Here is a 12,317-nt window from a genome sequence, read left to right on the forward strand (position 1 = left end):
TTTCTTGCTAGATTGTGAGAAGAGAAATCCAACTGGAAATAAAACTACTGAAGTGTGCATGGAATTGTAACAATTATTCAACTATTTTCTTTGATAATTCTTAGATTGATGATTGTGGGGTGCATAATATTGATTGATGAAGTCATCATATCTTTAGATTGGAAAAAAACTTCTGGATGGTTGTTCAAGATTAAAGATTTAGAACTTCAATTATTTCATTGCATCTTGATATCGTTGTTAGGCAAGTTTTTAGCTAGTTGCAAGTGTCCTTATTGCTTATGTTTTTCTCTGCTTGATTAGTTGGTTAATCCTTTTCTTTTATTCTATATTTAATAGGAGCAGTATGGAGTTTTGTATTCTTTTCCGGAAGAGGGAGCAAGCCCTCGTGCACATAGATTTCAGGTACTTTTTATATTTAGCATTGACTTTGTATATTTTGTATTTAATTTTTATTTTTATCAATGACAATATATTTCAGGTTAAGAATACTCATTTTTTTTTTTTTTTTTGGGCAATTGTTAACTTAATTTTTCATAAAATTAGAGTAGTGAAATCTACCTAGGAAAACATAACAGGAATCAGAAATTAGAATACCTCACATTTATCTTATGGCTCAAATACCACTTGATTAAGTTGGTATGGTTTCTGAAGTTGTATCTTTCAAAATTACTTTTGAAGTTATATACAACTTTCAAAAGGATGAAGACATACTCTCATCAAAAGTACCCTCTAATTACCTAATTATTTTCTTCTTTATACTATGCTGGTGAGTGCAGATAACAAATTTGAGAAATTAGACTTGGATTTTCTTTGGGAAGGAATTAGGGTGAAGAGGATTCACTTGGTTGATTGGAAGTTAGCTTGCTCACTCCTAAGCATAAGAGGATTAGTATAAAAAAGCTATGTACTTTCAAGCATGTGTTGGTGGGTAAATGGTTGTAAATTTCTTAGGAGGATGATCATTTTGCAAATAATTAGAGATAATGAAATATGGGGGCGAGGGTAGCTAGCCTTTGAGTTCGGTTCACAATTTATATCGAGTGAGCATTTTGAAGGAAACTAGAGTTGTTGAGTGGGATTTTCTCTAAGATATTTTTGGATCCCTAGTTGGTTTTAGCTCATGGGGATCCAGATAGGGTGACCCATTGATGGTGGAAAATGGTGAAAAGGAACGCTAATTTGGTTAGAGAAAAGAAAGAATGAACTAGCTATTCAAGATAGACACTCTTGGAATGATACCTCATAGGTAGAAATTTTTTGGATTCAAATTCAACCTATGAGATTTCTTGGATTCAAATTCAACTAGTTTCAATGAGGGCAACCTTGCTTATTTATAGTTACATAAGCAAGTTGCTGAATTAGTTACAAAAATCCACCATGTGGCTGCCATGTGATTGGCCAAAGCCTAACAAACTTCTCTAACTAATTGATAGGCTATTGTACTTATCATTAACAACCTATCAGCTAACTAACTTTCTGTTACAAGTGATAAAGGCTATTACAAGTAAAAGGAACTACTTATCATACAACATAAGCACTAGTAAACTAGCTTTAAAAATAAACAGCATTAGGACTGTCCCCCTTTGGAACACACTTGTCCTCAAGTGTGGCTTATTGTAAGCTGATCTGGTGCATGATAGGGCAGCAAGTGATGTACATTGAAACTGTTAGAAATGTGTAGATGATCAAGTAGCTTGACTTGGTAGGCATTGTGATACAGGGCATTTCAAGCAACTATATGCCTATATCCTAATCCACTTGTAACTAATTAGTTAGTTAGTTAGTGAGAAGATTTCTTAAGCATTAGCCTATAGGATTTAGACACTTGTCCCATCTAGAGGCTGCCAATGCCAAAAAACTAGTACAAGTAGGAGAATGTAAGCTCTTTGTAAAGGAGTTTTGGTAATTGAATGAATTGTTAGTCTTTGTGTGCTATTTGGAACTAAGTGTTCTTGCAGAGGTACTTATCCACCTTTCAATTTCTTCTAAGTAACTCAGCCCTTTTATTGTTTCTAAACCATACATAAACAGCCCATCACTTCCCCTACATCAAATTGGTATCAGAGCTTGAGATCCTTAGGAATCAAGTTCATTTGCAATTTGTTTCTTCATTTTTTGTCCAAGAACCTATCAAGATTCAGTCTTGATTTCTTTTCCTAGCCTAAAATACCTCTCTTACTTAAACCAAAGCCTTCATATGTGCTAGCAATTAGTTTGTAGTAGCAAGAAGCTATGTTGTTTGAGAAGACAAGGAAGGATAAGGGCAAGAAGCAAGCTGGTTCTTGTAGTAGAGGAAGATGATATTGCAGCCAATGGACCAAGGTGTAGAAGGGTTCAAAATGGCTTAGAAGCTGAAGTGGAATTTTTGAGGAGGCAATTACAAGCCTTGAATGAACAATTGAGAAGAGATAGGAAACAACAACACAATCAGCATGATGTTGCTGGAAGTGCAACTTCAAACGGGGGGGATTATGAGCAGTTCTTTGTTCATGTTCCTAAGCAAAAACTAGAGTGGCATAACCACAATCTCGTGATGGTTCAACCAAAGATGCCAAACCAAAATTGGGAATCAAGATTTGAGATTGGATGCCCTGAATTTGATGGCAGCTTGGATCATGAGGAGTTTGTGGATTGGCTTAGCCAAGTTGAAGAGATCTTTGCTTGTTATGCTATTCCAGAATCCAAGAAAGTTAAATTGGCAGCAACTAATTTGAGAGGCAAGGCAAGATCTTGGTGGGAGCAGTTGAAGATTCAAAGATTGAGGAAAGGAAAAACCAAGATTCATACTTGGGAGAAGATGAAACAGAAGCTTAGAGAGCAATTCTTGGCTTACAACTACAGCCACACACCCTTTACAGCAAAGTGCAAATCCAAGATGTCCATTTCCTCCAAAATTGCTGGACTGTTTTAGAAGCTTTCAATAGGGCAGTGCTAATTGAGAATCAAGTCAAGGGAGCACAATCAGTTCCTTTCAGTTCTAAAATCAGTGCTCGAAGTTGTGATGCAACATCCAACTTCACCAAGAAGGTTGAAACTGGATCAAATGTTGCTAAATCAAGTAAGGCTTCCAAGGTACCAGCCAAGAGCCAACCTGTTTTGTCAAAGGGTGAAACCTTGGTTGTTGAAGAGATAGAAGATCAAGACTTTCTGGTTAAAGAGTTAGAAGACCAAGACATTGGACATCTTGTTTCTAATAGCTACATTGAAGAACAGGTTGGTGAGGGAGGACAAGAATTGACTGAATGCATAATAAGTATGGTAGAATTTGTGCGTGGTCAATATGTGGAATGAGCAAATGCTGTTGTTAAGGAAGCAAATGACTATCTATTAACAACAAGGGTTATGAAAGTTCTAAAACAAGAAGTGGAGAATGATAGACAGCATAAAGGATATGTTCTTTGTGAGGAGGTAGCCATGAATGGGTTTCATCTTTTACATAGATGTGAAAAATAATATGAAGCTATCGTGAGCAGAAAGTGCAACACACACAGCGTGTAGAAGTTTGTGCATCCACACTCCTTGCAACCAAAGAAAGGGAAGGCAAGCCCCAAGCCAATGGTTAAGATGAAGAAGGTTGAGTCACCAGTGAAGAATAAAGCCTAGTAGTGTCAAAATATGCATGATTGATCATTTGCGAGGCAAAACCCTTAATGTTCAATTTGGTGTACATGTTTTACAATTGAAAAGTCAACCAAACTAGTGAACAAGTTTGCTTTCAAAAAAGGGAGTCCTCTTAATGCAGATGCATCTACATTGGTGTTTCATTTGTGTGGGACTATCACCCATACTAGGTCACCTTCCTTGAAAATCACTTGCCTTTTCTTCTTGTTAGCTTGTGCCTTGTACTTAGCATTGTTGGCCTCTATTTTCTTCTTACTATTTGCATGTAGCTGTTGTACAAAGTTAGCTAATTCAGTGGCTTTTAGATGCTCCTCCTTGGATAATGGTAATCTTGACAAGTCAAGAACACTGGCTAGTTGCATCCCATAAACAATCTCAAAGGGAGAGTGTTGAGTTGTTCTATTGGTAGATGAGTTGCAGGAAAATTCCTGCTATGGGTAAGACATTCTCCCATTCCTTAGGTTTGTCCCTTACAAAACACCTTAGGAGGTCGCCCAAGCTCCTATTGATCACCTTAGTCTGTCTGTCCATTTGAGGATGGAAATTGGTGTTGTTTTGCAAGTTAGTACCAATTTTCCTCGACAAGGTCTCTATAAATGGGCAAGGAGCTTGGCGTCCCTATCAGACACAATGTTGGTTGGAACTCCATGTAACTTATAGATCTCCATGAAAAATATACTAGCAATATTGGAGGCATCATTAGTCTTCTTGCAAGCCACAAAATGAGCCATCTTGGAGAATCTGTCCACTACCACTAGAATAGAGTCTGATCATGATCATCCAATAGTAGGGGGTAATCCAAGCACAAAGTCCATGCTAATGCAAGTCCCAAGCTTGTTAGGCACTGGAAGAGGCAGATACAATCTAGCATTGGTGCTGTCCCTTTGTTTTGCTGACATATCATGCATCTTTGAACTAGTCTTCTCACATCCTTAAGCATGCCTGGCCAATAGAATTGTTGTTGTGGGAGCTGCATTGTCTTCTCTCTCCCAAAATGGCCTTGGTTATGCACTTCAAGAAGAATCTTGTGCTGAGAGAACATGTTTTTTTTTTTTTTTGATAAGTAATAAGATATATTGATAAAAAGGAACACCCAAGTGCACCGGAAGTGAACAAGGGATAGGAAATCAAATACAAAAATTACAAGAGTCTAGGAAAACAATAAAAGAAGGGAAAGATTTATTTTGCAAAGCAAACAACCAATCCCTTAAAGTTCTAAAAAAGAGAAGCTTGAGTTCCGGAATAGATCTCTCAGAATCTTCAAAACATCTACTATTCCTCTCCCTCCAAAGGCACCACAATAAGCAATGAGGAATGATAGACCAAATAAAACCATTTCGATGACGACCAAAGCTGCCTTGCCAACAACGCAGTAGCCCCAAAACAGAGTGTGGCATAACCCAAGAAACTCCAAAAAGACTCAAAACCATAGACCATAGATCTGAAGCAAAAGGACAATGAAGGAATAGATGGTCAATCGATTCACCATTTCTCTTACACATGTAGCACCAATCCAAAATTCATACCTTCCTTTTACGTAAATTATCAATCGTCAAGCATTTCCCTAAGGCAGCAGTCCAAACAAAGAAAGCAACTCTAGAGGGAATCTTCTGCTTCCAAATACTTTTCCAAGGAAAACCAAAGAAGGCGGAGCCAGCTAAAATTCTATAATAATCACTAACCAAGAAACCCTTAACTTTGCTAGGAATCCAACACAATTTATCCTCACCTAGCCCCCTTATAGAAGAACCATAAATGGTTTCCAAGAAATCAGACATAGCCTCTAGATCCCGGGCATGCACACCCCTAACGAATCTCACATCCCAAAAGCGGACACCATTGGTGGACATCATAAGCTCAGCCACACTAGCATCCTTATTCCTGCAAAATCTGAACAAGTCCGGATAACTAACAGCAAGAGAAGTCTCTCCACACCACCGGTCCTGCCAAAACTTCACTCTAGACCTATCACCAATATCATATAGAATATGACGAGAGAAGGAAGGCCATCCCTGATGGATATTTTTCCATAAACCAACACCATGAGGGCCAATCACAGCTCTGGTACACCAGCCCCCCCACATACATCCATATTTTATCTCTATCACTTCCCTCCAAAGGGCATCTTCCTCAATCCCGAATCTCCAAAGCCACTTCCCAAGCAAAGCTTCATTGAAGAGTCTAATCTTCCTTATCCCTAAGCCACCCGAAGAAATAGGAGAACAAACAGTAGCCCATTCAACCAAATGAATTTTAGGATCATCTCCAAAACTGCCCCATAAGAAATTCCGCTGGAGCCTCTCAATTCGGTTAGCCACACTAGCAGGAATAGAAAATAGAGATAGAAAATAAGTGGGTAAATTAGAAAGGGTGCTTTTGATTAGGGTGACTCTACCTCCCTTGGATAAATATAAGCGTTTCCAACCCGCCAATCTCCTCTCCATTTTCTCCAGAATTGGATTCCAGATAGTCTTATCCTTGAATTTAGCACCCAAAGGAAGACCAAGATATTTCATTGGGAGAGAGCCTTGCTTGCAGCCAAGAACAACCAAGAAAAGGTCTATATGATTGACTACCCCAACTGGAACCAATTCTGACTTGCCTAGGTTAATCTTTAGGCCTGACACCGCCTCAAACCAGATAAGAATCATACGAAGAATCAAAATCTGATCTAAATCAGCCTCACAAAAGATTTGAGTGTCATCCGCAAAAAGGAGATGAGACACCGCCTTAGATCTTCCCTCCAAGTTACCCACACTGAAACCCGACATGCGACCTTCATGAACAGCTTTATCCAACATTCTTCCAAGAGCTTCCATCACCAAGACAAACAAGAAAGGAGACAACGGATCACCTTGCCTCAAGCCTCTAGTGCTACCAAAGAATCCACAAGGAGAGCCATTAATCAAGATGGAGAAACGGACAGTGGATAGACAAAAGAGGATCCATTGTCTCCATTTGGCAGAGAAACCACTTCTTTCTAACATCTGCAGCAGGAAATTCCAGTTTACATGGTCAAAGGCCTTCTCAACATCCAACTTACAAATCAGCCCCGGCATCCCAGACTTCAATCTACTGTCAAGACATTCATTAGCAATAAGAACAGGGTCAAGGATCTGTCTGTCCCTCACAAAAGCATTTTGAGAAGCTGAGATTAAATCCCCCATCACCGAGCGGAGACGATTAGCCAAGACTTTAGCAATAATTTTATAAACCCCTCCAACCAAACTAATGGGCCGAAAATCTCCAATCTCATTAGCCGCATGTTTTTTAGGAATGAGAGTAATAAAAGTTGCTTTTAAACTTTTCTCAAACTGACCAGTGGCATAAAAATGATGAAAAACAGCCATGAGATCAAGCTTAACAATCCCCCAGCAAGCTTGGAAAAAAGCCATAGGGAAACCATCTGGACCAGGGGCTTTATCACCATGAAAACTTTGAATGACATCAAAAATTTCTGCCTCTTCAAAAGGCCTCTCTAACCAATCCGCATTCTCACCAGATATCATTGGAAAAACCAACGAATCTGGAAATGGCCGCTCAACCTGCTGCTCAGAGTATAGATTCATGAAGGAATGAGTAATGTAGTCTGCAATTATACCCTGATCCGAAGACAAGGTACCATTAACCATTAGGCTTTCAATACCATTATTTTTTCTGTTAGAATTAGCCATTCTATGAAAGAATTTGGTATTGGCATCCCCTTCCTTCAAATACAACACCCTAGACTTTTGCCTCCAACTAGTCTCTTCCATAAGAGTCAACTTTTCAATATCTGTACGAAGATTAGTTTGAGCTAACTTCTCCTCAACAGATAGACTAAGAGTCTCCGCTTTAGCATCCAAACCATTCAGTTTGTTCCAAAGGTCTTGTTTCTTAAAAGTGACATTGCCAAACTCGGTCTCATTCCACTTTTTTAAATCCAACTTTAAGGCAGCCAACTTCTTAGCAAGAATAAAACTTGGGGTTCCTTGGAACGAGTAGGAAGCCCACCACATCTTCACTTTGTCGACAAAATTATCCACCCTCAACCACATATAGCCATCTTGCAAAGGAGTACATGTTGGAATACAAAGGAGTAGGCCTTTGAACAAATAGCCATCTTGCAGGTTGTATCTAGGACAAGCAGCTCTGTTGCCTTGTTGCAAATTCTGCATAATCTGAAATAGCTTGGAATCTTCTTTATAATGCTCCCTAAATGCCTCAAAGCCCTCAACTATGTTGTGCATCTGCATTAGTAAGGAAGACCTCTTGCTAAGACCATTTGCAACTCTATTAAGGACTAGCTTTGTGCCTTAAGCTAAAGTTGAATTCTTTTAGGTAGACAGCCCATTTGGCATGCCATTTGTTGAGAGTTGCTTGGCTGTTGTGGTGTTTAAGAGCCTCATGGTCAATATGGAGTATAAATTACTTGTAAGCCAAATAGTATTCCCAATGTTTTATACTATGGCATAGAATTCCTCATTGTAGGTGCAGTAGTTGAGCTTGGCTGAGTTGATTTTTCATTGAAATAGGCCACTGGTTTTCTCTCTTGACTGAGAACACCCCCTATGCCAACTCCAGAAGCATCACAATCCAATTCAAAGATCCTTTCAAAGTTAGGAGCCTATAATACTGTTGCAGTAAGGGCAGCTTTCAAGCACTCAAAACTCTGCTGCTTGGCATCATCCCACGCAATAGTAGACAACTTGAGACAGTCAATGAGTGGTGTTGCAATTGTGCTGAACCCTTTGATGAATCTCCTATAAAATGTTGCTAACCCATGGAAGCTTCTTACCTGAGCCACTGATCTTGGAACAGGCCAATCAATAATGGCCTTGAGCTTCCCTTCATCCATTACAATTCCCTTATCAGTCACCGCATATGACATACCCAAGGAAACCTACCTTACTTATTGCAAAGGTACATTTCTTGGTATTTGCATAGAACTTATCCCTTCTTAGTAACTCAAACACAGATTGCAAATGATTCACATGATTCAAAGTCTTGCTATGTACCAATACATCATCAAAGTAAACTTTTGATAAGCAAAGTAAACTACAACAAATACACCAAGCATAGACTGCAACATTTGAGTAATTACCCTTATGAAAGTAGCAGGTGCATTAGTAAGACCAAAGGGCATGACAAACTGCTCAGATAGTCCACTATGAGTCTTAAAGGCAGCCTTCCACTCATCCCCTGGTTTAATCCTAATTTAATGATAGCCACTTCTAAGATCTATCTTGGAAAAGATTTTAGAACTAGCTAAACATTCAAGCATATCATCTATCCTAGGTATAGGAAACCTATATTTGATTGTGATCTTGTTAATGGCTTTGTTGTCAACACACATCTTTCAACTGCCATCATGGACTAATTCCTGGCCTAGTTTATCCCTTGTCCAATAGTTCTTGCACTTGCCTATTAAGTTCATCCTTTCCATTGGTATCATTCTATAGGCAGCCATATTAGGTAATGCAGAACCTGGAATGAAATCAATGGCATGCTATATGTCTCTCATTGGAGGCAATTCAGTTGGTAATTCATTAGGGAAGACATCCTCAAATGACTTGATCAATTCCTTAATAGATTGAGTCACTACCATAGCATCTAACTCTAATGCAGTCAATAACATGTAAACCACACCAGTTGCTAGAGTTTCTTGCTCAAATTTCTAGACAAGCAGTAAAGAATTTGGCTGCATGGTAGTTGGAGTTTTAAGAATCACCTTTTCTTTCATGGGCAGTAGGGTGTACTACTACCCAACCTTGAATAGGCTATAGGCGTTCTTCCTTCCGTCATGGTTGGTGTGCCTATCATACTGCCAAGGTCTTCCCAACAGCAAATGGCCTGCATCCATCTTCACTATATCACAACAAACTGAATCTTGGAATTTATTATAATTGAAAAGGAGACCATGCATCTCTTGGAGACTCTTATATCATTGCCTGTCTTAAGCCATGTTAGTTAGTAGGGTGAGGATGATCTTTAGTCTTTAAACCAAGTTTATCAACTTCTTCAGAAACCACGTTTTTACAACTTCCCCCATCAATAACCAAGCTGCAAATCCCGCCACCAATATTGTAGGTGGTGTGAAAAATGTTGCTCATCAACCAATCGTCTTGCTCCTCCTGTTTTGGTGCTAACAATGTCTTCTTCATACAAAGCCAAGCCTTCTTCCTCATCTAAGTCTCCTATAACAATTTCTTCTTCATACTTTGGAAATTCTTCATCTTCTTGGTATTCACAACCTTCAATCATTAAAGTTTTACCCTTGCCTTAAGAATTAACTCCCCCTTTCTTGCAATCTGTGGCCTTGTGCCCAACTTCTCCATACTTGTAGCACTTAAATGTAAAGCTTTGTGATGCTTTAGGGGTTGGTTTGACTTCATTAGAAATTGAAGGTAGGCCTGCACTCAATTCTTGAAAGGCTGTGCACTGTTAGTAGTTGGCATTTCTTGAGTGCTAACTTGGGTACTTTTGCTACCACCATAAGCTTGGAACTGCACAAAAGCTTTTCTTGCAAGTTGCTTCTCAAACATCAAGGCTCTATTGTAAGCTTAAGAAACAGACCACAGTTGGTGCAAAGATAAGGCATCTTGAATTGGTGGTTTAAGACCGCTCAAGAACCTTGCAAGCATTTGTTCTTCACTCTCATTCAGGTCTACTTGATCTACCAATTGATAAAATCCCTCTGTATACTCTTCTGTACTGCCATGTTGCTTCATATTATGCAGTTGTTTGTACAAGGACTACATATAATTGAACGGCAGAAACTGGTTTCTCATTTTCTGCTTCATCTTGGACCAGTCTTGGATCTCCCTTTTACCCCTCCTAACTCTCTGAACTTGGAGTTGTTCCCACTAGGTTGAAGCTTTCCCTCTTAACTTGATAGAGATCAACTTCACCTTCTTGAAATCTGGTACCTCATGGAAATTAAAGATTCTTTCAACTTGGTTAAGCCAATCGACGAATTCTTCATGATTCAAGCTATCATAGAACTCATGTAACTCAATCTTGAAGTTGGATTTCCATTTTGGTTCTCCCCTCGGAGGACTAGGCACTTGCCTTGGAACACCTCCTCTAGGCTGACCAATTGGGTTTGAAGTTGCTGTGGCTGTCAGTTTCAGCATCTTCAGTAGGTTCACCATCATTTTGAGGATAATGACACTAGTTTCTTCTCACTTCCTTGGTCAAGGCAGCAAGCTGCCCCTTTAGGAGCTCCACAGTCTACTCCTATGTCACCTGGGGTTCTCCTTGTTTTGGTTGCAGCTGCTGCCTAGGATGAACATGCATCTTAGGTTCATGTGTTGCAGAAGCTTTCGTGTTCCTTCTATTGTATATTACTGGTGCCATCTACATAAATCCTTAGGCTCACCAGTTCAGGGTAAGAAAATGAGTGCAAGGATGGAATCTTGAATAGGATATGCTGTAGAATAGAAAGGACAAGAAAGAACTTGAATTCCTAAATGGATCTCAAGCTTTGATACCAAATTATGATGGAGAAAAATGGTGAAAAGGAAAGCTACTTTAGAAAGCTAAGTTGCTTAGAGAAAAGAAAGAATGAACTAGCTCTTCAAGAGATTTGCTTTTGGAATAATACCTCATAGATTTCTTGGATTCGAATTCAACGAGTTACAATGAGGGCAACTTTGCTTATTTATAGTTACATAAGCAAGTTACTGAGTTAATTACAAAACCCACCATGTGGCTGCCACGGAGGTATTGAGTAGGTTGTTGAAGAAAATGGAGGAGGTGGGATGTTTAATCAAAGGGTTCAAGGCAGAAAATTCCATAGTTGCTAAGTTATGTATTTCCCATTTGTTATTTGCAGACAATATTTGTGATCCCAAGATTGAATAGTTATTGTATTTTCAAATGGATTTGACATGCGTTGAGGCTGTTATAGGTTTGAAAGTTAATTTGCGTAAAAGCAAGGTGGTCCCAATAGGCAACGTGGGTAATATGGCGGATTTAGCTGGTAACCTTGGTTGTAAAGTTGGGAACTTACCAATGACTTATCTAGGGATGCCTTTTGGAGTTTCCTCTAAGGTGATATCTATGTGAAATCATATTTTGGAGAAAATGGAATGTAGGTTGTCTTTTGGGGAAGAAGCTTTCTAAGGGTGGGAGACTAATACTTCTGAAAAGTACATTTGCGAGCTTACCAACATAAGCCTTTCATGTTTTACTATTCCTACTAGCATGGACAATCGGTTGGAGATGTTTCAGAGAAACATTTTGTGGGGCACCTTAGTTGTGGACTTTAAGTTCTCTTTAGGCCTTATTGGGAAAGTGTTTATGGAGATTTGGGTCTGAGGTTACACATTTATGGATATGGGTGATTGCTGTGAGATTTGGGGAGGAATGGGGTGGTTAGACTTCGGGTTTAGTTAGGATACCTCATGATTTTGGTGTGGAAATCAATCTCTTAAAGAGTTCTATCTAGACTTGTTTGCTTACTCACTTGATCAGAATGCCTCAATTAATTCTGTCATGGATAGCTCGATGGGTGGGGAAGGCTAGATCTATAGCATGAGATTTCATAGAGAATTCCATGATTGGTATAGTGTTTGATCATGTGGTGTTACTGGGTTTAGTGGAACCCTATGTTTTTGAAGTTGGTTCAAGATTGGGAGATGGATTGGTTAATTTCTTCTATGGTTATATTGTATTTGGTTTAGAATTGAGTACGAATGGTGGAAAAAAAGTGT

General features: G+C 39.1%; 1 protein-coding gene across 2 annotated transcripts in view; it reads left to right on the plus strand.

Annotated features, from left to right (window-relative positions):
* The window catches only part of LOC115975717 (protein TRANSPARENT TESTA 9), a 68,144-nt gene that overhangs the window by 27,006 nt on the left and 28,821 nt on the right, over nucleotides 1-12,317 (plus strand). For both annotated transcript variants that reach the window (XM_031096616.1, XM_031096617.1), the window contains one exon: nucleotides 337-402. In XM_031096616.1, coding sequence (XP_030952476.1) covers nucleotides 337-402 — 66 coding nt within the window. The remainder of the gene's footprint in view (nucleotides 1-336; nucleotides 403-12,317) is intronic.

The sequence above is a fragment of the Quercus lobata genome, chromosome 2, assembly GCF_001633185.2.
Source record: "Quercus lobata isolate SW786 chromosome 2, ValleyOak3.0 Primary Assembly, whole genome shotgun sequence".
NCBI lineage: Eukaryota > Viridiplantae > Streptophyta > Magnoliopsida > Fagales > Fagaceae > Quercus > Quercus lobata.